Genomic DNA, 27,599 nt, shown 5'->3' with positions numbered 1-27,599 from the left:
TGGAGTTGGGGTCTTCCAGCCCCCGGCAGTATCCTTTCTCCTGGGGGAGGTGCGCCCTGCCCTTCTTGGATAGGGATCCGAGCTTTCTTAGGAGGCAGAAAATGGGGATTTGCCCAGTCAGTCTTTCTAATGGGGGACCTTTGATGGCGGCTCCTTTGCCCTTTTTTTGGCGGGCGGTGTTTTCTACCTACACCCCAGAAAACAACTGGGGTGCATCTAGCCCTTTTGATGAAACCCCCTCTTTTTTGGGAAAAGCCCTTTCCCCACGCTTGTTCTTAGAGGGTGGGGCCCCTCTTTTTCGTAGGTAGGTGACCTGGGGGAGGGTCCTCAGCCGTACTTTTTTAGGGGGTGTTTGGTTTTCTTAGCTTGGAGGGGAGAGGAAGTTGCCTCTAGCTTTCTCCTGGGGGTCGCCCCTCCCTCGAGGTAAAAGGGGGCACTATCCTTTACCGGAGAGAAAAGGTTTCCTTGTGCTTTGGCAGGGGGTGGAAAAGGGTGCCTCTTGCCCCTTTAAGTGCAAAAATGGGTCCCCCACGCCCTTCTGTGGCGTGTGATAATGGGGCCAGCCCCGCGCCTTTCAGGGTGAGCTCGGAGACCTGTTTGCCTTGCTAGAGCCGACAGCGTTGGGGTGCAGGGTTCGCTCACCCATTCCTGGTAGGGTAGGGGAAGAGGCTGGAGAGAGGATTTGAGAAAGAAAGGTGGGGTGCAGCCGTCAGGAGAGCGAGTCTTTGAGGGAGTGGGGGTGGGGAAGGAAGAGAACGCGCTGGACAGATGGCTGATCGGGCGCAGCCCAGTCGGGGGGTCTCAGCCAGGGCTTCCACCTTAGGTTCCTTGGCCCCTTCTCTCCCACCTCCGCTTTTTCCCTTTCTCCTTCACAGACCATACTTTGCCTTTTAAAAGAAATGCCACCCACATTCAGAGACACAAGTGCAGCAGTTTGGTGAGCGTTTACAAAAATTTTTTTGTTTTTCTTTGTTTTTCTTTTTTTTTTTTTCTGTTTTGTTTTAATTAAATGTATCATCCTGGGACTCGCAGCCCTTCGCAGCCCGACTCCAGTTCAAGGAAATAAAACAGATTAGCAAAGGTCTGTTCGCTAAGCCCACGTTGGCCTTCCGGGGGCCCCTCTCTGGGGGCAGGTGCATTACTCAAAGGTGCTTACACGCTTTATTCGACCTCTAAGGAGTTCTCTTATGTCAGAAGTGTATGTCTTACAATGGGTTGGGATGGTAAGTAGCCTCTTTTATTGAGTAATTCAATTATCTTCCTCTTTTTGTCCCTTTTCCTGCCTGCCTTCCTCCTCGCCTTAAGACCAAAGTGATGCTTGAGAGAATGAATTTATATGTTCAAATCAGGTTTCTAACCCTGTTGAGCCCTTTTAGACTTGCACATCCTTTCAATGTTAAATTTAAAAAATTTGACGTACACAGTTTTCTCAAAGAAAAAAAGTATTACTGTAACATGACAAAAATCTATGTAATAGGCCCATGTTTTCAGACTCTTGGCAACCCTCTGTCCGTATCAATCCATTACTTTATCCAGCCTTCATCTTTGAGGAAAGTGGATACTTCAAGTCCACCTATAGGAGACAAGTTTACTGAATTTGGTATGTGATAGTTGCATTCAAGTTAAAGTTCTCCCCTCCTCCCTGCCGAAAAGATTGTGGTTCAAGTAGATCCATTTTCCTCATTTTATTCCAATGTCTCTAATGGTGATGGACGTTTAAATTGAGCAAGTCATTTGTAAAGTACTGTTGAAGCACAAAATGTGTAAACTGTGTCAAGCCCCAATCTCTTCCTGTCTCCACTGCTCTTTGTTGGAAAGCACATGCCTGACCGTGAAAGTTGATGCAAAATGTGTTACACGCCCAGTCATGTTGGAGAGAACACTTCCAGTCCCCTATCCTACACGTACAAAGGAAAAGAACAGAAATGACTTGCGGAACCAAACATTACTTCTGATGTGTTTTACAAGCATAAGTTTTTAGGTTAAAAGACAAAACACGTTGAAGTTCCATTTTCCTTCTGGCCCACTTTGGTCCCTGACATACTTTGTTAGAGAAATCTTTTTAACACACTGCCCTAGCCCTCTCCAAAAGACAGTTTCTTTTTTTCTATTAGGAGAAATGTGTTCACTCGTGTTGAGATGAGACATGAACTACAATTCATTAGGCCCTGTATTTTGTTCTTATATGTTCACAACTTAACTGTGGTGCAGTGGTCTTTAGTGTATAGTCAGTTATGGGAGGAAAAAATCCCCAGAATGGATAGGATCCTGCGGAAAATGTCCAAAGCACAAACTGAACACACTGTCCAGGCTGAAAAGGAGTTGCACTTATTTGAAATTTCCCATCCTAGATAAAATTCCTCTTCTAGGAGCTAAGAGCAAAAACTGGATATTAACTGATGACTCTCCCAAGTTTATAGGATTACTGAATTGTGGAAGAATGGTTACGTTTACTTTTTAAAATGCAATGTTAAGGAAACAGTATTGTTTGTAAGTGAAAATTTTAACAGTGAGCTGAATCTGAAACTATTTCTCCAAACATTTAGATGCTTTCAGGCACATCAACACAAGGGTTTATTTTTTCCTTGAGGAAATCTCATCCATCAAGTCTAAGAAGCCCCAGTAATTCAGTCAGACTGCATTTTGGTAAACTTTGTTTTTGAAATGTCACAGTACTACCTTTTTTTCTCCCCCAAACTGATGTACCAGTATTAGTTAAAAATGAAATTAATGGATGTTGCAAAAGAAAAAGAAAAGGGTATCACTCAATGCCTGATTTAACAGCAAATCTGAAACACTTAAAACCTTTCAAATTTTTGTTCTTTCTGGGAGAGGTTTTGAAAGCAAATCGAGATCTCCCATTAGAAAAAAGACATGTTGTGACCATGAAAATATGGATATTTTAGTTAAAATCCCTTTTTTATTTGTCTCAAATTTGCTCTTCTAGAGGAAAAATAAGAGATTTCCCAAAAGGGCTTCCTAGTCCCAGTCTATCCTATCTTCCTGATCCTGAGAGTCAGGGTTTCAGTTTGCTCTGAAGGTTTAATTTTTGATTCTTGACAAGCCAGAATTTTAGGTAGACTTAGCTGTTTTAGAAAACCAGTCCTTTGGTTTTGTCTTATCCAGGAAGGCTGATCCCATGGGAAAAGTATTTTGCACCTGTGAAAATGAAGGCCTTCTTAGCTGTTTACTGCTTTTGACGGGTTGAGATGAACATTTGGCTACTACATTTCTATATTTCCATGCAGTCAAATGTAGAGCAGTCTCATTTGGGCCCGGTCTGTGATTCATCTTTTAATAATTTATCCACCTCTGCTCTTTGCTCTTAGATATATTATTTTTCCAATGAAAAGAAATGGCTGTCTCAACGTTGCCTTTCGCGGTTCACTTGCATTTTATTTTTGTGGCTCAGTCCTTAGAAACATCTCTTTATAGAGGCCAGATCTAGTTACAGTAAATACCTCTGGCGAAAATCACTAATGAAACCGTTTCCAAGTCTCTGTGGATCACTTTAAGTCAAACCATGTTCCAGAGAACCTAATTGTGGTCCCTGAGGACAGTATCTTCCAGGGCTGGAGCAGCTGGTTCTGCCCCGATGTGGGGAGATTGAATGGTAGAGCACATAGTGAAATAGCCAAGTTGAGCAAGGTGTTTAATCTGTAGCTGGACAGGCAGCAGGGCTACTAATACAGCAGGAGAAGAAAGGAGACATTCTGTAGCTTTCTGGCAATTGGTGTTTATTAGGCCAATCCCAGAACCCTAGGAGCAGCCTTCTCGTTGGTGGAGGGAATCCTGTTGGGATAAACGGTTTGAGGCCAGTTTCATAATTAGAACCTAGTATGGAGAAGCTGCCAGTTCTGGTGGCACTTCAAGTTCACTTTGATGAAAGAGGTAAAACAGATCAAGGGGGAGCCAGTCTCCATGGATTTGGCTTTCCAAATTTCTTGGCCTAGATCATCCTTGCAGAACTGTTTGCTTTTGGTATTGATGCAGATGCAGACTTGATGACATTGTGCTGAGTTTTTTGTGTTGCCTTAGTAATAATGTGAGGAGGGCAGTTTTTAGATTATTGGCACATTACCCAGTGGGATCATTGTTGATCGGTTGGTGACAAAAATCAAGATGGGGGCCTCTTGGTTGGTGGTAGATTTAGTTGTTCTCTATTATGAGGAATATTTATTTGTTTTGTAGCAGAACACAGGATATTTGCTGGGAGCATAGTTTACTTTTACTTTTCCTGATCAGATTGCTCTGCATAAAGGATCTTTCTGGTTTTTAAATTTTTTTGCCATGTTGCATCTGATTGAATTGGTGACTCAGCTCCTTGTTTGTCAGGGAAGTGGTGACATCCTTTTGAAAGAGGTGGCAACAGGATGTGGAGGAAGACTGTGGGTTTGGAGCCAGATAAGAGTGTCCAGGCCTAGTCCCTCCCCAGCAGTGTTCAGTGGGCCCTGAGCATAGTGCATATGTCTTGGAGTCATTGTGGCCAAACAGATACAAGGGCAACACTCACAATACTTTCCCGACTATGGAGCAAGTCTAAATAGAATGTTTTTACAATCTCCTGAGTAAATAGAAGTAAGGATAACGTCTGTGTGTGTGTGTGTGTGTGTATATACATATATATATATACACACATATATTTTCTTTTTTTTTTTTTGGTTCTGGGGATCGAACTCGGGTCCTTGCAGTGGAACCAGTAATTAAATCCCAGGCCCCAATATCTGTATTTTTGAAGAAAGTTGGTTTATCTTTCACCTCTTACGGTTCTGGTCAGCTTATTTAATTGCAAAGAGCTGCTGATTGGGCTTGAAAGTAGAAGCCATCTTACAGCATTTTTTTGCTAGCCCAGTGTGGTATTCTGGATGCTGAAATGGCCCTTTTGTCTTGAGCTAATACTGACTGTATTGTCAATTATCTTTTTTTTTTCCCTGTAGTGGGAGTGGAACTCAGGCTTTGGTATATGCTAGGCTAGTACTCCACCATCTTCAGCCCTTTTTATTTTTCATTTTGAGGCAGGTTCTCACCCAGGTTGGCCTTGAACTCTTGACCCTCCTAGCTCAGCCTCCCAAGTACCTGGGATTACACTTGTGAACACCAAACCTGGGTGTCAAGTATCTTTTGCACTTCGAATCTGAGTCAGTGCTACAGCCATGGTAGGGCTCCTGAGAACTGGGAAACCAGGGATCTAGGGCCTCATCCCACTACCAACCAGTGATACCACCTTAGTCTGTTGACCCTCTCCAAAGTCTGAGGGCGCAGACTGTCCTGCCTCAAGAATCCCACACCCCTGAGTAATTTGGCAGAGTCGGTTAAGATTTTGTTTATTCAGTGACCAGGTTTATCCCATGCTTTTCTTAGTGCAGAAATGTTTTTGTTGGAGTGTGCAAGGACCCTGTCCGTCTGTCCAGAAGACTTTATTTACAGATGGGCAAGGGTGGTTGTTAACTTTTACCAGCTTCACATTCTGTCTGACCTTTCTGCTGTTTCTGGTCTTCATAAAGAGTTGCTGCTGCTATTGCAATTTTCTAATCCTCAGGTGCAAAGTAAATGCCTTAAATGCTGTAAGGGTAGGCATCAGGTGTGGTGCCTGCACCTGTAATCCCAGGACTGGGGAAGCTAAGGCCAGGAGGATCTTGAGTTTGAGGCCAGCCTGGGCAGCACAGCAAGACTGTCTCAAAAAACCAAAGCAAAACAAATCATAAGGTTAGGCCTCATAGCCTGATCACAGGCCGAATCATCGGGAGTCAGGCTGGCCCAGCAGCTATCTGAGGCTGGCTTCCTTGTCCCAGTTAAGGCTCAGGTTGGGTTCACAGAGCTGGTGTAGCCCGCCTGCTGCCCCACTTCTTCCTTGCAGTACCCTCTGCTGGTAGATGTTGAAAGCGGTGGGTGGCTGGCAAATTGGATGACTTCTGTGTCCATCTGGCCAGTCTCTTTTGTCTCCCCAAAGGGTGACAGTGCCACTTCCACCTGTGCACTGTAGATGGGAAGGTCAAAGATTACCCACCAGGCCCCTGCTGAGTGCCTCTTACCTTAGTTTATTTAACCTGGCCAGGGAGAAGGGTCTGGGGGGTAGGGGTGAGGTTGCAACAGAAAGGGGAAGTCGCTTGTCCTGGTCACAGAACTAGTATGCTGGAGGCCTTATCTCTATCACTGTTATACTGTCCCAGATCTTGTACATTTTTCAAACTGCAAGGTACAGTCCTTAGTAGGATGTGAAGTCCATTTATTGATTTATCTCCACAGTTGTAAAGCAGCAACATAAGAGAAGGCAGTTAAATGTTGCTTCTTGAAACTGGTTTGAGAGTAGGTATGAGTCAAGGTCAGAAAGGTTGAAAACCTGTGACTGGGAGCCACCCCTACTGGCCTGTTTTTAATACTGAAAGTTCATCAGACAGCCACACCCATTGGTTATGTCAGCAGTAGCACCTGGCAGCAGGGAGTCCTTGGGATAGGACCCTTGACCTGGAAAGCTGACAGTGTTACTGTTTAGCCCTTGACAGAGTTTGCTGGCCTCCGCCGTCTGTGGTGTGGCACAGGCGCCCCCCTCAATTGTAGGAGGGAGTCAGCGTGGAGCACTGCATCACTCCCCTGTCCCTGGTCTGCAGCAGCTCCTGCATATCCTGAATTCTGGTTCTTCCAGGGAATGTAAAGACTCAAACCTGGGCTTTTGAACCCTTAAGCAGAAGAGATTTTAATTCATTAGAACTAGAAACTAGACCAATTGAGGCCTAGTGTGAGAGTGGCCCAACTCAAGGATCTGGGCCCCAACGCTAGTGTCACTTGGCTAAGTGACCAGTGCAGGTGGCTTGAATTATTGCTCTCCTCATTTTCCTAACAGACACCAGGGTTTAGGTTTCCCCGGGATTCCAGGCAGCAGTCACAATAACCAAAGTGGATTGACTGCATTGCAGGCCATGTCCCTGGGAGGCCTTGTTCTTGTCCTTGCTTAGCCTGTCTGTTACTTTCTGGCCAATCAGGAAGCCCTTGATAAACACTCAGAGAATGAGTTTGTGATAAAAGGCAGCCTCTCAAGGACCTTTAAGTGCTTTGGGTTGCTGAGGAGGTTCTGAGGAAATTATCCTGCATGTTGAAAGGGACTGAAGGTTGTGGGTATCTCAGACTGGATTTGATCCTGTTTTGGGCTTGCAAACTCAGGGTGATTGTGAGCTTCTTTGTCTTCCTTTATGGGGTCCACAGGTGACTGGAAGTTTACAATGTTGTAAACAGATAATTGCAACTGGTAGGAGAAATTTGTTGTGAGCCAGAAATTTCAAGTCTTAGGGCCAGTTCTCTTGTTAGGAGGAAAATAGTAGCTCTTTGTTTTAGTTCAAAGTATGTTGAATAGAACGAAATTGATTATCCTAAAAAATTATAAACAAGATGCCGTCTATGTTCACAGTTAAATAATTAGACTTTTCCCTTGGGAGTAGTAGATATTGGGTTGCCTTGGGTGAGCTCCAATACCTTTGCAGCTTTCAGCCATCTGAAGCACTGTTGGCATGAGAAGGTGGTTAGAAGACTCAATTCCTGAGAAGCAAATTCCAGAGGTTGATCTGCCAGGAGAAACTTGGATCTGAGAGTCACTGGGGCTGTTTGCAGAGCTATGGAAGTGGAAGAAGAGCTGCTGGGGCAAAGGACATGGCAGCCTTGTCTCCATGAGGCTCCTTTATCGTAAAGGTTTGGGGTGGAATTTTTTTTAATTTTTTTTATTTAAAGACAGGGTCTGGCTGTGTAGCCCAGGCTGGACTCTAACCTGCAGCAGTCTTCCCTCAGCCTGCTGAGTACTGGGATTGCAGGTTTGCGGGGTTCGGGGCTTGAGTAGGGGGTGTTTGTTTGTTTTAGATGGGAATGTTCTGCCTGTGAGATTTGTATGCAAGGAAGAATCCCAATTGTGGGTGCTGCACACTTGTTTCCTATCAGGCCTTCCTAATTTATCTCCTGTGTATATGCATTCCTTTCTACTTTGGGATGAATCCTATTTGTTTTTCACTAGGATTCTTTAGATCTTTCAGTGCATTCCTTATCGTCTAAACCATCCAAATATACTTGGTCACGTTTTTGAATGCCATTGTTCTCTTTATTTAATATTGGAAGGACTGTGCTGGTGTCGTATCTTTGCATTTTGGTAGTTTTTACTACTGCTAAGCATTTGGTGAGCTGGGTTTGTACTCACTGCTTTGTGTACATAGGCTTATGGAATTGTCCCCACAACTCATCCTGGAGGTTCCATCCTTGCTTTTTCCTCACAGTTGAAGAAACTGGGGTGGGGGGATGAGGTGTTTTAAGAAACTTGTGCAGTGTCTTAGTACCTCATTTTGCCAGTTCTTGGAATATAGTCATAACTTAGGACCCAGCTGCTGTGAAACTCTTTGCATTTGGTTCTCAGCACACTTGATGTAAATTTTGTCCTCATATGCATACCAGCTAGAATTTACCAGTGTCAATTGACTTGTGACTTACTACCCTTTCCAGCCAAAACAAGTTTGGTACTCATCTCACCTTCTGGAACCAATTGACAATGAGTACCAAGGTACCATGCTACTGTTTTATGTACACATTCCTGATTTTTTTTGCACTCAAGTAATTTCAGGGTGAGGGTGGTTTTCTCATTTGGCCTGTTTAGTACATTATTCTTTTTGAAATAATTTCTGATTTTTTTGTTTTTGTTTTTTGGGGGGTTTTTTTGGTACCAGGGATCAAACTTGGGTCTTTGTGCTTGCGAGGCAGGCGGTGGAACCACTGAGCTAAATTCCCAGCCCTAGTTTCTAAATGTGAAGAGCTAGAGGGCGGGGGTGGGCGTGGGGGTGGGGATTTAGCTCAGTGATTTTTGCCACCTGCGTTGCAGCGCAAGGGCGGGGGATCCCCAGAACCAAAAAAAAAAAAAAAAAAAAAAAAGAGCTAGAGCTTGGAGTCAAAAGTCCTGGTAGTACACCCTGTAATCCCAGGGACTTGGAAGGCTGAATCAGGAGAATCACAAATTCAAGACCAGTTTGGGTAAGAGATCCTCTCTTAGAATAAGAAAAGCCTAGGGGTAGAGCCGGGAATTTAGCTCTGTGGTGCCTTATCTGACGCATCTGCCTCGCCAAGTGCAAGGTCCTGAATTCGATCCAGTTTGATCCCTGGTATGAGGGGAGAGCTTACAAGTATATAGTTCAATGGTAGAGCTCTTGCCTGTCATGAGTGAGACTCTGGGTTTAATTTTCTTTCTTTCTTTCTTTTTTTCTTGGTTTTTTGAGACAGGGTCTCACTATGTAGTTGAGACTGACCTGGAACTCACTATGTAGCCCAGGCTGGTCCTCCTGCCTCAGCCTCCTGAGTGCTGGGATTACAGGCGTGCGCCACCACGCCCAGTTGGATTCAATTTTCTTACTGTTAAAAGAAAAAAGTCCCAAATTCAGATTCTAATTCTCGTTCTTCCAGCTGTCACCCTATAAGCAAATTAATTTCTTCCCATCTAAGGGCTTCACATGTGCTGAGTAAGTGCGCTGCCCATGAGCTACATCTCTGGCTCTTTATTTGAAAGTAGGTCTCGATAAATTGCCCATGCTGGCCTCAAACTTGAAGTCCCCCTTCCTGAACTTCTCTATACCTGAGATTATAGGTATGTGCCACCATTCCATAGTGAGGATTGAATCCAGACCCCAGCCCATTTTAATTTTTTTTTTTTAACTTTGAGAAAGGATCTAGCTAAGTAGCTCAGAATGGGCTCAAATTTGAGATCTTCCTGCTTGAGCTTCCCAGAGTACTGGGATTATTACTACCACGCCTGGCAAGATTTTGTTTGTTTGTTTGTTTATTGTACTGGGGATTGAACTCAGGTCTTTGTTCTTAGGAGGCAGGTGGTGGCACCACTTAGCCAAATCCCCAGCCCAGGATTTATTTTTTATACAGCAATAAAACCTACTGTCTTTCTTAACGGTATTAACAATTAATAGTTAATGTCTTAAATACCTGGTCTGGATTCCTATTGCTCTGGTACCCCAAGTTACAGCTGCTGAGAGGTGGTGGCTTGGGTTTGGATGCCCATGTTCTGTACTGTCTTGCTTGTACAGAAGTGAAATGCCGAGTGGTGGCAGTAGGGCTTTTCCTTTCCCAGGGTTGTCCCATGCCTGCCACTCAACTGGTTGCTCTGATGTTGGCATGTTACCGTGGAAAGGTGTGACATCACAGAGAGCATTGTGACCACATCTGAGAATGCTGAGGTGAAGGGAGACACAGAGCTCTGTTGCTCTCCATTTCTGGTTGATGAACTTGGTAGTAAGGATACTGAAAAACATGTGCAGAGCCCAGAGATTTATTTCAAGGATTTCCTGGCACTGAAAGCCCTGCCAGGTTCCTGTGTGGCAGCTCCATTACTTCTTATGTCAAGGGAAGGTTGTGGGGCCCTTAAGTGTGAAGCCTGATCTGATCTTCTAAAGGAAAGGCTTGGGGTCTTTGCTCCTGCATCTGGCAGGGTTAGCCCCGGAATCTTAAATTTCTGTACTTAGGCTGGTGGTTAAAGATTTGAAGAGGTTGGGCCTCCTTGTAATTTTCGTAATTTTGTCCCTAGTTAATGGGTCATTCAGAGCCTACCCAGGCAATTTGCTGAGAGCCTGGGCAATTAAGGATCATAACCCTGACCTTCACATTAATCTAGCTGCCTCATGAGCTTCAGGTAATAGCCACTGTTCCCATGAGTTTCCATCTTTTTGGGCTTTGCCTCTTCTTTTTCCCCTCATAAACCAGGTGGAGCCATAAGTCCCTGGCTCCTTTCAACTTTGTTCAACTCTTTTTTTTTTTTTTTTTTTTTTTTTTAAAGACAGTCTTACTATGTAGTGTAGTCTGGCCTTGAACTCACTATGTGTTCCAGACAACTAGCCTTGAACTTGCAGTGATCCTCGAGCCTCAGCCTCCCAAGTACTGGCATTGCAAGCCTGCATCAGCATGCTTGGCTGTCTGGCTCTCTTATCTAGACAGTTGCCATTCTCCCAAGGGCTTTTTGTTCCTTCTTCCTGGTTCTTGGCTCTGCCTGTCTCTCTTCCTATTGGTCAGCCACCTGGTTGCTTTCTAGCATAACACAGATGAAAGCTGAGGGAGGGGAGATACTGATTTTGTCAGTTTTACCAGCTACGTTGGTTGGGAGAGGGTGATAGCCATCAGTCTCCCAGGAACAGGTGCCTGTCCCTTCCCTGTGGAGATCTTGCTTCATGGTGGGTGTAAGCCAGTCTAGGGTTGTATACATACAGGTATGCTCATGCTAGCTGGTTCTTCAAACCTGTAGCTTCTGTTTATCTGCTACTCATTGTGTGCTTGCCTCCCACGTCAGGGGCTTCATCCTTTTGTCTCATTTGACCCTAATGCTCCTCGAGGTAGGTACTAATGTGTTACCCATTCCACAGTTGCAAGCACCAAGGCTGGTCTTATAGAGCAAGAGTGCCTGCTAGGGAAGAGACAGAGCTGGTTGAGTTGCTTGGTCTGCAGGCAGAACATGGTGCCCAAGCCACCAGACTGCTTGGTGTAGCAGGTCTCTACCAAGTACAGTACTGTTTTTGCCAAGCCCATGGTATGTGATGAACCCTGCACACTTATGCGCCCCGTAGAGTTGGCCCAGTAGGTGTTACTTAGGCCAGGAGTCCAGATCTATTTTTTGACCCAAGAGGAAGAGCAGCCAACTTTGAAAATGGAAACTTGAATACCCAGGAAGCTTTGTCCTGGAGGTTCAGGCCAGCAGTCTGCCTCTGGGCAGGTGTGGTCTTCTCCCCATTTCTTCCTGGGGGCCATTTCCAAAGTGTGGTGCAGTGTGGCTGGTGGTCTGTCTCCTGCACTGACCCGGCTGCGGGATAGGGAGGCGTTGTCGGTCTAGACTCTGGGAATAAAGTGGCCTCCACAGGCTGGCCCTGTAGGATTTGCTCCTGCAGGCTGATCTCAAGAGGGTTTGGCAGGTCTAGGTTGAAATGATTAGCGCGGTGGGGCTTCCCCCACTTTGCTTGGGGGATTATGTCACAGTCTATTAAGTGTGCTCCCTCGGTATTTAATCCCACTCTGACATGGATTTTGCTGGCAGCCTATTAAGTGGCACTGCTTAAACCTGGTTGCCATTTTTTTAGACTGCTTTGTGCGGTTGTATGAATGGCCCTCAGGATTTTACCCGCTCTCCCAATGGGCTTGATTTCTTTTCTTTTCTCTTTCTGTTGAGCAGAGTCTGAAGGAAGTCGTCAGACCTAATATTCTCGCAGGCCTTTTAGCTGGAAGAGCATGGCCCATGTGATCATTGGCAGAGTCAGCCTGGGGCTATAGGAGTGTGAGGGCAGGACAGGGCTGGAGGGCTCTGGGAATACCCAGCCAACCAGCATCATCACCAGTTTGGTGCTTCTTTATGAATCATCAGTAATCTTTGTGAAATTCCTGTTTTTCAACTGCTTTAAGGGGAAAGTTTTAGATTTTCACTGCCCATTCTGTAAGAAAGGTGTGCAGAGAATCTCACTGAGCCCAGATGTGCCTGGGGCTGTTGGTAGAGATAGTGCAGAGAATTCCTCCTCTTTGGCTGAATTCTGTAGGTGGATCTGATTGCTGTACTTGCTACCTTTGTAAAAATTCTTTAGAATGAAAAGGATTTCTTCCAGAATCACTCTGGATGATGGTTAAGGTCTCTTGAGTTCCCTCGGTGGTCTTTTGTTGTAGTGTCTCTAACGTCCCCGTGTTAAATTAGAGCAGCCCGGTCATTAGTCAGGGCCAGCTGTGGCAGGGGGACTGTGAGGATACCTCAGGTGACCCTGGACAAGACCTTCTCTTGCTGTGCCCTGTTGTGTGGGGTCACTAGGGCTGCTATCCAGCTCTGGCTTAGCTGACCCATCCATGTCATGGAGGCCGCCTTTTAAACTGAATTTCATGTCCTTGTATCAGTTTCCTGTAAGGAAAATGCAAAAGGCAGGTAATTCGTTAGCTGGTACTGTGTAGGGACCCAGAAATACTTGCAGCCTGAGTGGTGTTCATGACCTCTTCAGTTTTTCCCCTTGCAGAATACAGTGTGGATGGCACTTCTCTGTTCAGTTTTTCCTCATGAATTTCAGCCTGTACCTCTCCAGACTGACTCTGGGCCCTGTCTGCCTCTCCTCCTGTTTGTCCCCTTGTTTCTCTAGGGTGTGGCCCTGGTCTGGGCACAGTATTCCCTTGGGGACACTCCAGTCACCACCTCCAGTGAATAAATACACAGCAGGAAGTTTGCTGAATCACTGAGTAACAGCTCCCTGGGGGCCAAACCAGTTCCCAGTGAGGTGGTGCTCTTAAAAAGTAGGTGAGGCTATCCTGCTGGTTTTGTGGCTCCTGCCTGGCTGGAAGGTGCCTCACTTGTCAGGAATGCCACCCTTCCTGTCCAGAGGTTTCTGGGTGTCTCCATGTAGGGTCCCAGACAGCCTGGAGTTTAGGAAGAAACAACAGGAGGTGCATATTGTCACCACTCCTGTCCTTTCCCTTGAAATGGCAGAAAGAGCTTTGTGTCCTGAATTCTGTGGGTGCTGCACTCTGTTTTGGGGGATCTGTGAGGCGGGGCTATTTGGGATTTAAGTCAGACCCTTCCTCTTTGGGTTGGGCATGAGATTAATAGAAAAGCTCTTCTTGAGGGGCTCCTTGGTGTTTGGGGCGCAGTTCCAAGGTGGACAAAGGAGTAATGTGAGTGAAAGGGCCATGGAGGGTCCTCGGGAAGTGGTGGTTTGTTCTCCTCACAAATCCCCTAGACCTTTGGGGCTCCTGGTCTGGTTTGCCTAAAGGGCTTCTGCCTAGCTGTTCTGGTCCTAGCCAAGGCCTCTTCTGCTTTGGGCTTGTTTTGTTACTTTTTATTTTTTGTGGTAGTGAGGATTGAGCCCAGAGTGTCCTACATGCTGGGCAGGTACTCTGCTTTTGAGCTGTATGTACCCTCCCTTTTTTGAGATGGGGTCTGACTAAATTGCCCCGGCTGATTGAATTTGCAGTCCTCCTACCTCAGCTGTCTTCATAGCTGGGATTACAGGCATGCATCCCTGGGCCCAGCTTCATTACTTTTTTTTGTTTTGTTTTGTTTTTGTTTTTGAGACAGGGTCTCACTATGTAGTTGAGGCTGACCTGGAACTCACTCTGTAACCCAGGCTGGTCTCGAACTCACAGTGATCCTCCTGCCTCAGCCTCCCAAGTGCTGGGATTACAGGTGTGCGCCACCACGCCCGGCAGCCTCATTACTTTTGAGATTATCTTTTGTCTCTTTTTGTGTCCTAGTTAACAGAGATGGACGAAATTTTTATGCTCACACACAAAGCTTGCTATAGACATTCATGCGGAACTTTTGGAGCTTTTAAAATTTAAACCCCCCGCCACACACACCATCTTCTGTACTTGTGAGAACTGTGTCTGTGGGTTTGGCTTAAACGCTGGATTTCTTTCATATCTGCTGTCCTCCCTGATCACTTCCAAACCCCCTCCTCATGCCCACAGCGTGCTGCTGGTAGTGTCTGTCATGCTTGGAGAGCACTTTTACTTTTTAAAGTATTGGCATTGGGTGACATGGGCAAGGTGGCGAAGGAAAATAGGAGCCACAAGGGGTTCCTGGAGGTGAAGCAAGTCAGAAGGGAAGGGGAAAGCAGCGTCAGCTTAGAAGGGGCCCAGCTTCAGCCTTGGAGAGTTCCCTTCTAGTTAGTTGCTTGGCGTCGCTGTCCATCTGTGTCCCGATCCCAGGTAGGGACTGATAGGTAGATCAGACCTGAAAGCCCAGGCCCCAGGTCATCTTCACCAGTGGCTGTTATGGGACCACTGTGGAGTCTTTTGGTGCCCCAGGCCCATCTCTGAGGAGCAGAGGAAGCCGTATGTCACCCCCGGTTCAGACCCAAGTCCTTCCCACCACTGTCCAGGGTCACCATCTGAGCCCTCACTGAGCATCTCCTGGGGCCACAACCTCCAGCTGCCAGATTGCTGTGCTGCGGGAGGGGTGCCAGTCCTGGATCCCTGGCTAGGCACTTCTGTAGTCGAGTGGGTTTCAGAGGTGCTCTAGTGTGAGTTGAGTGGGTGCTGGATGGAGAGGTTCTGTGAGGCACCTGGCAGCCCCACGTGGGGCTCTCCTGTCCTCCACTCATGTGACTACGGAACTTGGCTACCATCTTCTGAGAAGGCTGGCCTCATGGAACACTCAGGAAATCCTAGCATGGGTTTGTCCACAACCTTGCTGGTATTGTCCCTGTATTTTTTTATTTTTCATGGTGCTGGGAATTGAGCCCATGGCTTTGCATGCTAGGCAAATGCTCTATCACTGGACTAAGCTGCAGCCCCTGCCTTTACATCTTAGTGGTTTTTGTACCTCTACCCATCCTAGTTGGTTAGACTAGGCACAGTGCTTTTGAGGGTAGGATTCGGGGTTGTCCTCATGTCCTCCTGCAGCCTGTCCTCAAGATCCTAACTTTTGCCTCCACTCCTGTGGGCGTCCTCACCCTGAGCCCTTGGGCTCTGCTGTTGAGACCGCCCCCATTCATACTGGCTTTGGGGTTGCTTTTAGGGAAGATGGTGAGTTGGAAGAAGGTGAACTGGAAGATGATGGGGCGGAGGAGACCCAGGACACTCCAGGAGGGCAAGAGAGAAGCCGGAAAGAAAAGGGGGAGAAGCACCATAGTGACTCAGACGAGGAGAAGTCTCACAGGAGGTTGAAGCGGAAACGGAAAAAAGAGCGGGAGAAGGAGAAGAGGAGGTCAAAGAAGAGGAGGAAATCCAAACACAAAGTAGGTCCAGCAAGGTCCTCATTGCTGCACTGCTGGCATGGGGCCTGCCTGGTCCGCCCGAAGGGCACTCTTAATACTGTTTTACCTGCCCTTGTGTGGATAAAGACTCTTAAGGAGCTGGCAGTTTACGCTCCGCTGCCACTGAGTGCCCCCAGGTGAGGCATTTCAGGTGGAACACTGCGTCCTCGAATGTAGTCCAGCATTACTTGTTCTGGGGCTGACTTGCAGGGTGGCCGCCTGCAGCAAACACTTACCACCTCCCCTGTCACTGCAGCGCCATGCTTCTTCCAGCGACGACTTCTCCGACTTCTCGGATGACTCGGATTTCAGCCCTAGTGAGAAGGGGCACCGCAAGTACCGGGAGTACAGCCCCCCGTATGCACCGGTGAGTGACTGCTTTGGACCCTGATAGCCAGCAGGCCAGGAGTACCACAGGGCCAGTATCTACAGAGTTCTTCCCACATTTGGGATTTCTTACATGAGCTTTACATAGATTTTCACCCTGCAGTATTAGGTATTGTAGGTAAGGAAACTGGGGTTTAGAAAATTTCAACAGGGTTGCCAGCTCTTAAGTGGAAGAGCTAGGATTTGAACCCTTACAGATGTCTGTAAGGCTTGCTCTCGAGCCTTCTCTGGGCTGTGTCTGCTCCATAGCCTTGGCAGAACTCAGAATGTCTCACTAGTCTAGGTCACAGCTGAATGCTTTCTGCTGTCTGTAAGTGACTTTATGGCAAGAGAAGGAAATGATCAGGAATAAATTAATAATTTTTTAAAAGGTTTTATAGTCAGAGATTAAGTATTCCATTCCATTCCATCTCTGTTTAAGCATATGTTTACATTGTTTGGTTTGTGTACACTCCCCCGCCCCCTCCCAAAAAACACATAAGAAATCCACTAGCCAGGTATGATGAAGAGGCTGAAGCAAGAGGATCACAGCAGGTTTGAGGCCAGCCTGGTCTACGTAGTGAGTTTAAGACAGCCTCAACTACACAGCGAGACAGTATCTCAAAAAAAAACAACAACAAAAGGGGAACTGAACAATATGGTTATCCACCTCACACCACAGTTACCCAGCCATCGTAATCTCCTGGGCTAGCACGGTGCGTGGTTATAATGCGGAACCCACCGTGTATGAATACAGTAGTGTCCATTGGTGTCTGTCACTTAGGTTACAGTTCTGGAGCTTTGGGTTTTGTTCTAGGGTCACATAGTAGTTCACTGTCTGTGCTCCTCCTGTTCCTCCTTGCCTCCTTCTCCCTGCCAACCATTGATCTTTCACAGTTTTGCCTTTTGTGGAATGTCATAGTTGAAATATGACAATCTGTAGTATTTTAAAATTGTCTTCTTTCCCTTAGCAGTATATACATTTTTTGTACTGGGGATCAAACTCAGGACCTTATGCTTTTGAAGCAGGTACAGCACCACTGAGCTAAACCCCCAGCCCTATATTCTTTTGTTTTTTTGAGATGGAGGTCGCAGTGGTGCCCAGGCTGGCCTTGAATTCCTAGGCACAAGTGATTCTCCTGCCTTAGCCTCCCCAGTAGCTGGGACTACAAGCATACACCATAGCACCCTGCCTCAGCAACATGTGTTTAGGGTTTCTCTGTGTTTTTTCATTGCTGTATAGTTCATTTCTTTGCCTTGTTGTCTGAGCGTATGACAGTTACTCTGTCCACTTACTTTGTTTGGGGGTGCTAAGGATCGAACCCAGGTCCTGACACATGCTAGGCAAGTCCTGTACTACTGAGCCACACCTCCAGATCTGTCCATTTTCTCATTAAAAGACATCTTGCTCCTTCTGTGTATATGCGTTTTCCTCTTCTCCAGTACCGCTTGGCAGGAGCACACTGTGGAGAGCATCTTCTGAAACTGCTCTTCAGTGTGGTTGCCAAGCAGGACAGTGGTTGACTTCCAAGGTGCTAGAGTGATTTTGAGTGCAGAGAACCTCCTGCCTACAGGCCCTCCCAAATGTGGTTGCCCTGCATTGCTGCGAAACACCGTCTCTCGCCCTTAGTTCATTGGGGATTGCAGGACCTGTTTCTGCTTCCTTTTGAGTGGCTCTCCTTTGTGAAGGGCCAACACATTGCTGTTCCAGCCTTTCAGGGGAGAGCCAGGCCACAGTGCCAGCTCGTGTCCCCCTCCACTCTCCCAGTCCCACCAGCAGTACCCCCCATCACATAGCACGTCCCTGCCCAAGAAGTCCTACTCCAAGATGGACAGCAAGGGCTACAGCATGTACGAAGACTATGAGAACGAGCAGTACGGAGAGTACGAGGGGGACGAGGAGGAGGACATCGGCAAGGATGACTACGATGACTTCACCAAAGAGCTGAACCAGTACCGCCGCTCCAAGGAGGGCAGCAGCCGAAGCCGAGGTGAGCACCCAGCAGCATCTCTTCCAGGGCAAGGCCAGGCAGAGGCAGGCAGTGCCTCCCAGGACTGGATGGAGACACAGATGGTCATTTAGGAGGCACGAGAAGGGCGGAAGTGTGCAAAGAGAAAGGCTGGAGTGAGCCACCCAAGGGTGTCGGGAAGAATATTCCTGGCCAGGCTGGTGGGAGGCAGGGGAAAAGTCCAGGCTGGCTGAAGCGTGGATTTTTAAAGTGTATCAACTGTCCACTCCTTTCCTCCTCCTTGGCTCGCATCACCTGACCAGGTATGGGTGTAGCCCAAGCCACTGCCACACCTCTGAACCTTGAACCTGTGGCCTGCAGCCTTGGGAGCAGGGTGGGTGAGGGCTAAGCAGCAGAGACTGCAACCCAGTCTGGTTTCTTGGAACTGTCTCCTTTCAGAAAGACAGCTTGCCCGGGGTCCTTTTGTTTTTGTCTTTTGAGATAGGGTCTCCCTACGTAGACAGGGCTGGCCTCAAACTCTCAGTGATCCTCCTGCCTCAGCCTCCCAAGTGCTGGGATTACCAGCTGGAATCAGAGTTTACTCAGACTTGCGACCCCTGATTATTGTTAGTGGCAGCGTATTTGTCTTTCCTTAGACACCTTTTGAGTATGCCCTGTGTTTTGGGGAGACCCTAGGTCAGTACTGTCAGGTGGAGTGAGACATTAGCCACCATGTCATTTTACATGTTCGGAGCCCCATTGAGAAAGTGAGAGGAAAAAGTAAATAAGTTTTAACAACTGGTTTTTTTAACTGATACATTCCAAATCTTATTTCAGTGTGAAATCAAAATAAACCGCTTTTTGGGGCCAGGGATTTAACTCAGTGGTTCTGCCACCTGCCTCGAAAGTGCAAGGTCCTGAGTGTGATCCTCAATACCAAAAGCGAAACAAACCAAACAAAAATAAACTTTTTTTTTTTTGGAGACAGGGTTTTGCTGTGTAGTTCAGGCTGGCCTTGAATTCAGTATGTATCCCAGGTTAGCCTCGAACTTACAGCAATCCTCCTGCCTCTTCTTCTTGAGTGCTGGGATCACAGGTGTGTGCCACCATGGCTGGCACAAGAAATCAAATAGACAAGTGAAATAATTTATATTCTTTTTTCACAAGTCTTTGAAATCTGGTGTGCCTTTCATACATTGCTTAGGTTGGAGTAGCCACGAGTCAGGTGCTCCTTAGGCATGTGGCTGCTAGCTGCTGTTGGGCACCTCAGCCCTCAGGGGCAGGCACCTTGAAGCAGAGCAGCGGCTGTCCAGAACGCTGAGGGGCAGGGGACAAGGCTCGCTGAGGGGCAGAGGAGGCGGTGATTGCTGTGGGGCTGCGGGAGGGCTGCCTGTATATCACTGGTGGGGTTGCTCCCCATGAGGTCACCGAACAAATCCTTGGCAGGCAGCCGAGGCCGGGGCAGGGGTTATAGAGGCCGAGGAAGCCGAGGAGGATCTCGAGGCCGAGGTGTCGGCAGGGGCAGCCGAGGCCGAGGCCGAGGCTCCGTGGGAGGAGACCACCCAGAGGACGAGGAGGATTTCTACGAGGAGGAGATGGAGGTAAGGTTTCCTGCAGCCCCTGGGAGACTGTAGTGCAGTGGGTGTGCAGTCTGGGCTGCGAACACCGTGGGAGGGAAGGCTGAAGGAAAGGAGGCCTTGGACAGCGGGTTCCTGTGCATAAATTATTTTGGAACATACAAAATCTCTACATGGTATGATATAGAAAAGGTACTGAATGATAGGCTGTGAAAAAGTCCCTCCCTTGGAGACAAGTTCCGGAATACCCCCTAGAGTTCCATGCCTTACCAGTCAGGCACCTGTGTGTTCCTCCTGCCCCAAGAAGGATGCGTGCAGGTGCTGACCTCTACTCTTTCCGTGCCAGGGCGTGATGAGCTGGCCACTGTGTGCCATTCAGGCATCCCATTTAGCCCCTAGAGTTGGTCCCCTGCCTCCAGGAGGGCAGAGCACACAGTTATGGGCAGTGTTCGTCGCGTCCTCCATAACGCTTTCCTGCCCTCTCCTTCTCTCCGGGATTCCAGTATGGAGAAGGCGAGGAGCCAATGGGAGACGATGACTACGATGAATACTCCAAGGAGCTGAACCAGTACCGCAGGTCCAAGGATGGCCGAGGCCGAGGTGCGCAGGGCTGGGAGCTGGTGTGCTGTGGTTGGGACCCAGCAATGGTTGGCAGGCTGACGCCCTCTCTCCCCTGTGCAGGGTTAAGTCGAGGCCGTGGCCGGGGTTCCCGGGGCCGAGGGAAAGGGATGGGCCGGGGCCGTGGCCGAGGTGGCAGCCGAGGAGGGATGAACAAGGGTGGAATGAACGATGACGAAGACTTCTATGATGATGACATGGGCGTGAGTAGACTCCTATTTCTGATCTGGTGATTTTGGCAGAGGCTCCTTCTGGGAATTACTGGGGGTTTTTTGGTTTTTGGTTTTCAGTTTTCTTCAAACAGCCTTTCTGTAGGTTTATCCTGTCCCCAGGGTGCTGATGGGTGTGTATCTTCCCTTGTGGGGACTGCTCTCCTGGTGGGACCTTCTTGTGTTTTCGGGCTCCCATCATTAGCAGCACATGCAGCCTTAGTGAGTCTCTGTGCTTCAGCAGCTTTTAGTAACTCAGCCAGTTAGCCTGGGACAGTCGCACAGGAAGGCCGTGGCCTGTCCATCCTCTGGGAGGTGGGTGTGTTCCTGTGAGGTATGCAGAGCTCAGGACCTCCAGCGCCTTTCTTGTGCCAGCACCAGTACTTGGCACCCAGGCCCAGCTGTATGCAGCTTCGGTGTTGGTTGTGCACTTAACAAGTGCTCGTCCCCCTTTCCCATCGGTTACTGACTTGTCCAGGTCCTGTCCCCTCCTTTCCTTTCCATTCCACTCCACACCACACTTCCTTACAGGATGGCGGTGGGGGCAGCTACCGGAGGAGTGACCATGACAAGCCCCACCAGCAGTCTGACAAGAAGGGCAAAGTCATCTGCAAGTACTTCGTGGAAGGGCGGTGCACATGGGTAAGGAGCTGGGCAGCCACCCTCAAGACGAGTGGCCTCCGTGAATTGCACGTTCAGGGTCACCCCAACTCTAGGGAAGGTGGGAGTGACTGTATGGAGATCTGTGGTCCCGGGGGAACTTGTCAGTGCTGAGAGATGCCTGGGCAGACCTGGAAGAGACTCAGTTCAATTCTCAGAGTAAGGAGGACCAAGAGCAAAACAACATGAAGATTATTTTTGGTTTTAGAGAATTTTTTATTGTTAAATCAAATTTTTCATCTAATCCTTATGGCTTCAAGTGGATTTACAAGTTGATGCTTAAGTTACTGAACTTGAAGGGTTGAGAGGAAATCATTAGCTCATCCAGACAGAAGTGTCGGGTGGAGTCAGCTTGGCTGTAGACTTGAAGAGTTCAGTGCCTGGAGCTGGACCAGTGACCAGAGTTCTGCAGGAACCAAGTGTAGCTGAGCGAGTAACCGAGTTTGTCTCGGGGACTGCTGCTCCCATGCATCTGCCTAGGGAAGAAGTTGGTATAGTATATCAAACGAATACAACGTATGTGAAGCGTTCTGTATTACAGTCACAATTTTTATTCTTTTTTAGAGATTTGAAATACATGTATAAGCAAAGAAAAAGGAGTGGCTGTCCCAAAGGGTAAAAGGAAGCAGATAGAGAGGAACTTCTGTCTTTAGAAATAGGAAGTGATTCCTGTGAGGAATGGGGAACACAAGCCATGATTTCACCGAGGTGTGCTGTGTAGCTTGGATTGTTCGACTGCACATAAAGGAAAACTCAGCCCCACTGGCTTCAGCACATTGACCTTGGTCTCAGAGCAAGAACTGGGCAAGTGAGCAGCCCAAGGCATTGTGGCGGTCAGTGGCCCTTGGGTGCCTGGGCTCCTCCTACCCTCTACAGTCATTAAGCATGTGGCTTTGGTCCTTGTGTTTGCACAGTGGCTGCAGTGCCTCTGGACATCACATCCAAGTGCTAGGAGGAAGAAAAATGGGTGAAGGAATTTTTTTATTCAGGAATTTTCTTTGTGAGCTTTTGCCTGCATCTTGTTTCCTGGTCCTGCAAAGGAAGCTGGGAAGTGGGGTATTTTTAGCTAGGCACATTCTTTTTGTTTTTTTTCCTGGTACCAGTTATCAAACTGAGGCCCTTGCGCTTGTGAGGCAGGCAGCAGAACCACTGAGCCAAATCCCTGGCCCGTAGGCACATTCTTCCCCAGACAAAATAAGGGTTCTGTTAGGAAGGAAGAAGTGTGGGTCTGGATTGCAGGTAGGTGACAAGCCCTGGTTGCCACACAGCAAACAGTAAAAAACCTAGTAGTGAGCAGGAGGGAAAGAAGAGGAGACAGAGAAGAGAGTTGGAAAGAAGCAGCCAAGACAGTGGCATGAGAAGGGAGGAGGGGTTGTTAGGGGACGAGGAGGCCCAAGAGGAGGGCGCATAGTCAGGCTCTGCGGTGGCCCTGCTGGGGCAGAAGCTTCAAGGTTGGGAAACCTGCCTTTCCTGAGCTGCCCTTTCTGGGGGCGTCAGTTCTGTCCTCAGCCCCCCTGCACACCAGCCGTGACGGCCCTGCTTCCCTTTGCACGCAGGTCTGATGAAGGGCTCGTGGCACCACCGTCTTATCTTACCCTTTTCTGTCCTCCTCTTCCAGGGAGACCACTGTAATTTTAGCCATGACATCGAACTGCCAAAGAAGCGAGAGCTGTGCAAGTTCTACATCACGGGGTTCTGCGCCCGAGCTGAGCACTGCCCCTACATGCACGATATCCTTTGCTGGCAGCTGCTGCTGCTCCTGTGGGTGAAGCAGGGGTCTTGGCATCTTCTGCTCTTGTTCTCTCCACTTTGTTCACTCACCCCTGCCCCACGCTGGGCCTGCTGTTCCTGCTGTTCAGATGAGTGTGCGGAGACACACCTGCATACTTACGTTCTCTCAGAGCACGAGCCGTGCGCTGTCTTATCTGTGGCCTGAGTTTGTGACCTTGGGCAGGTCTCTTAGCATCCCCAGTCTGCTGAGGGTCTGAGGACAGCACCAAGGCCATGTTGGTGGGGAAGAAGTTGTTCTGGAATAGGAGTTTTGCGAGCCATGCCACATCTCAGGTCTGCCGCCGACCCAGTGCGCAACCTGAGCAAGTCAGCTCACCTCTGGGCTTCACGCTGATCTCCAGAACGGAGGAGGTGGGTTCTGCCTGGGTAGGACCTGTCAGGTGAAGCATGTGCCTTAACTCGTTGTGAACGTGATTTTCCGTGTAAGCTGTACCACACCACTGGGAACTGCATCAATGGGGATGACTGTATGTTCTCCCACGACCCTCTGACTGAGGAGACGCGAGAGCTCCTGGATAAGGTAGGGGTGCAGGGCCATGCCCAGAGGAACCAGGAAGCCTGCCTTCCATGAGCTTGGCGCTGCTGCTGTCCTCACTTTACTGACATACAGATTCCCACGGAATAACGGGGGAGGAGCAGACACACTTCCAGGTGACGCATCCCCCTCATTGTTCACAGAAGTTGAAAGAGATTGGCTAGCTTTTGAGACAAGAAGGCTGACCATCAGTACATCAGCTAGCTTTGAGAGTCTCCATCAGGACCGCCCTGTTGGGTGGCAGGGCTGTAGGGAGGAGCCCTGGGGAAGCAAAAGAGAACCTCTACTTCACCCTAGGAGGGCTTGCTCTTGCCATTTCCTTTGAGAGTCTTATCCCTGTAGAGGTGTGTAATCAGTAAATACCTAGAGTCCAGTTATTCTCCTTTAGTACAGGTAATGGTGGCCCCTTTTCTGATTTGGAGGGCTGTGATCGCTAACTGAATGCTGCCCCCTGCTGGAAGTTTAGAGTTTTGCTTCAATAGGAACAACTGAGCCACTCAGTTCCTTTTAGTATTTCTAGTACCACAGTTTTATTTTAATTGTTTAAAATCTATTCTTTTTTCTGTTTTTGTTTTGAGACAGGGTCTGTGTAGTCCAGGCTGACCTTGAACTCACAGTTGTCATCCTGCCTCAGTCTCCCAAAGTTGGGCTTACAGGAATGTACCACCATAGCTCTTCCACCAATTTTTTATTTAATCCATAATGCCATTTTTTTTCCCAGTAAAACTTTACTTTCAAAAAACAGATGGGGAGGCTGGGGATTTAGCTTAGTGGTTCCACTGCCTGCCTCATCAGTGCAAGGTCCTGAGTTCCATCCCCAGTATATTAAAAAAGACCAGGTAGGGGTTTGACTTGTCCCAGTCAGTAGTTGGCCATCCCCTGCTGTACCATATATATATATGGCTTATTTGGTTGTGGGGTTTTTTGGGTACATTTTAGATATACATGGGCCGGCAGTGTAGCTTAGTGGTACAGTGCCTACCTGGCAAGTGTGAGGTCCTGAGTTTGATTCCCGGTACTAAAAAGAAAAAAAATTTAGCTACACATAATGATCACACCCCCGTCATAGGGAATTTGTATCTGTACATGATATATCTTACTACTTTTTTCCCATTGCCTTTCCCTCCCTTCAACCCCTCTTCCCCTCCTCATTTACAGAAGCTTTGTTTCCTTTTTTTCCCATTATCTTTCTTTTCTGGTCCCTTCCTTCATTTCCCCTCCTGCCATGTTCTTCTTCCCATTTTGGTTTTTATTTGCACTTTTGGTTTCTCACACCAGAGAAACAGTGAGATCTTTAAACATGAGTGCATCCATTTTTAAATGGAAATGTCTCAAGCCCCTCGAGCTTATTCTTTATGGCAGAGTGGTCCAGCACTTAACTGTCCTCCACACTGAACAGCACTGCTCCAAAGGCCCTCATATAAACAAAGTGGCATGTTTCAGTTCCTCTTAAGGAGTCACTGTTGTCCCTTATCTGAAGTGTGGGTGTTTTGGGCTGGGGTCTTAGCTCAGTGGTTCTGCCGCCTGCCTCACAAGTGCAAGAGTCTGAGTTTGGTCCCTGGTACCATCAATAAATAAAGTGTGTGGGTTTCAAGACTGGCAAACTATGAAAAAGCATGCTGGGATTGGGGTGGTCAGAAAGTAAAATGTGCACCACCCCTCTTGGAAGGGCCTCAGTGAACCTTCAGGAAAGCCTGGGGCGCTCCCCTGGCAGCCTGTTGGCGGTCCGAGCTGTAGTGCCACTCAGGATGAGGCCCCATCCACCCTTTGCTATATTGTCTGCCCTTTTTGCGGGGGGCCAGTATTATGGATTGAACCCCAAGCTTTCACAATGAGCCACATCCTTTAGCCTTTGTTTTTCTGTTTTTAGTTTTCCATGCTGGGAAAACTTGCAGTCCTCCTGCCCCAGCCACCCAGAGTGCTGGGATTACAGATGTGTGTATGCACGCCCGGCTTTGTGTCTCTGCTTTTTTACCCTCCCTCTTTCAATTTCATCTTTGCACTTGGTGACATTTCCGTCTGTCTAGAAATGTGAGTTTCCTGTCATCCAGCCTGTGTTTGGAAATTTGCCTGTGTGGGGTTGAGAGTGAGTAGCAAGAATAACAAGAAGTTCCTCCACCCAGATTCAGCTGCCAGTGGTACTTTGTCCCATTCCTTTTATTAGGCGTGCTGGCTTTAGTGTAGGGGTGTGTGTGCACATGTACACTGTTTTTTCCAGCAATTAGGCGTGGGCTTTAGTGTAGGGGTGTGTGTGCACATGTACACTGTTTTTTCCAGCATTTCAGAGTAAGGTTTGTACACCTTGGTCCTTTACCTTCAGTACTTCAATTACATGTAGGTTTGTTCTTTCATTTTTCTTTTTTGAGATGGGATCTTGTTATTGCTTCAGGCTGACCTTGAACTCCTTTTGCAGCCGAGGCTGGCCTCGAACTTCCAGTGTTTCTCCTGCCTCAGCCTCCCGTGTGCAAGGATTATAGTCATGTGCCACCATGCCTGTCAGTACTTTTTTTTTGTTTTGTCTTGTTTTTGGTACTGGGGATTGAACTCAGGTCCTTGTGCTTGCAAGGCAGCCGGCAGCACCACTGAATCAAATCTCCAGCCCTGTCAGTAGTTTTTTTTATAGTGAGGTTGTGAGGTGTAGTTGGACTCCAGAAAACTCCTGGTTAGCCTACAGTTCTGTGGCTTGACCAGCATGTATGTTTTGTTTTGTTTTTTTGAGACAGGGTCTCACTATGTAGTTGAGACTGATCTGGAACTCACTATGTAGCCCAGGCTGGTCTCGAACTTGCAGCGATCCTCCTGCCTCAGCCTCCTGAATGCTGGGATTACAGGCGTGCACCTGGGTTGACCAGCGTGTAGAGTTATTGCCACCACCACACAATGCAGATATGGAAAAGAGCATCATATAAATGGAAGCCTTTGTGTGTATGGAGGGGTGTGGCTTTAGACTGGATACAGTGCTTGAGATTCACCCAGTTGTTCATTCACCCAGGCTCATTGCTGTTGGTTGCTGAGTCGTTCTCCACTGTCTGGATGGCTGAGTTTCTTTGCCAAGCATTAGTTGAAGGACATTTGTGTTGTTTCTGCTTGGGGAAAACAGCTTAAGAGTTTGTGGCCAATTTAACTACCTTGAGCTCACTTACGTGGCAAAGCTGGATCTCTACCCTTTGCACCTGTGCAAGTGTGACCTTTGTTAGGGTTGAGAAGGTGACTGGCTTTCTGATCACCGTCAGTGCGAGGGAGAGGGTTTTGGGACTCAGTGCGGTGCTGTCGGCTGTGTCCCATGAGATGTGCCTGGGGACCGATGTGCCCTGCCACAACACCTGCGTTGGAAGGACTGGCCGGCAGTTTGGGTTCAGTCCTGTTTATTTTCTCCTAGGTATTTTACATGTCTGTGCCTGGGGCTCAAATGTGACTTCAGGGTGCAGGGAGCCCATCTGTATCCCTCCCAGGTGTCCCTCGGGCTGTGGGCAGAGAGGCCTTGTGTGCAGCTGAGATTGGGAGGGGCTGTTCTTGTTCTGCCCAGCACGGATGGGTGGTGGAAGTGCGACCACAGGGCCTGCCTGAGACTTCTGTGTAGAGTGCAGACAGGCCCTGAGGAAGAGGCCGACTCCCAGGAATTGGGGTGCCCTTGTGGAATACCTCAGTCCAGCCAGTTGGCCAAGGGTCCCGCAGGTGCCTCCTGGGTGTGACTACTGTGTTTGAACTGCCCAGTGGCTCTCAGTCCCAGGAAAGATGGAGAAGTGGGTAGTGGCCACGTTTTCTCATCCGTTCAGTGGTAGAGAGAAGTGCAGCTGTGTTCTGTGGCCTTGGAGGAGCATACATAGCCTGGAGGTGTGAGGAGGCCTCTGTGAGGGCTGGGGTCAGGGCGACTCTGAGAATAAGAGTGGTGCCAGGTGTTGGGGGGTGGTCTTGGAGTGGGGAAACAGGCATGGGTGTGGAGGCCAGGGAGGTGAGGGGCGCATGGTCCATCCGGGGCCCAGACCATGGAGAGGCTTGTGGGAGGAGAGGGTAGAAAAAAAACCAGGGTGCTGGGTGTGGTGGTGCACACCTGTAATCCCAGCACTTGGGAGGTTGAGTCTAGCTTGGGCTGCATAGTGAGACTCTATCTCAAAAAAAAAAAAAAAAAAAAAAAAAAAAAAAAAAAAAAAAAAAAAAAA

At 48.1% G+C, this 27,599-nt stretch overlaps 1 protein-coding gene across 1 annotated transcript in view; it reads left to right on the top strand.

The window, feature by feature from the left end:
* The first annotated feature begins 633 nt into the window (after positions 1–633).
* The window catches only part of Zc3h4 (zinc finger CCCH-type containing 4), a 37,073-nt gene continuing 10,107 nt past the window's right edge, over positions 634–27,599 (top strand). The window contains 11 exon segments of the mRNA XM_019210081.1: positions 634–651; positions 876–937; positions 15,497–15,716; positions 15,991–16,101; positions 17,869–18,091; positions 19,496–19,650; positions 20,130–20,226; positions 20,308–20,447; positions 20,985–21,095; positions 22,732–22,843; positions 23,315–23,424. Of these exon segments, the coding sequence (XP_019065626.1) occupies positions 900–937; positions 15,497–15,716; positions 15,991–16,101; positions 17,869–18,091; positions 19,496–19,650; positions 20,130–20,226; positions 20,308–20,447; positions 20,985–21,095; positions 22,732–22,843; positions 23,315–23,424 (1,317 nt within the window). The 5' untranslated portion in view covers positions 634–651; positions 876–899.

The sequence above is a fragment of the Fukomys damarensis genome, unplaced genomic scaffold (assembly GCF_012274545.1).
Source record: "Fukomys damarensis isolate Sample0158 unplaced genomic scaffold, DMR_v1.0_HiC HiC_scaffold_19, whole genome shotgun sequence".
NCBI classification, from domain to species: domain Eukaryota; kingdom Metazoa; phylum Chordata; class Mammalia; order Rodentia; family Bathyergidae; genus Fukomys; species Fukomys damarensis.
This window is presented reverse-complemented; position numbering and strand designations above follow the sequence as displayed.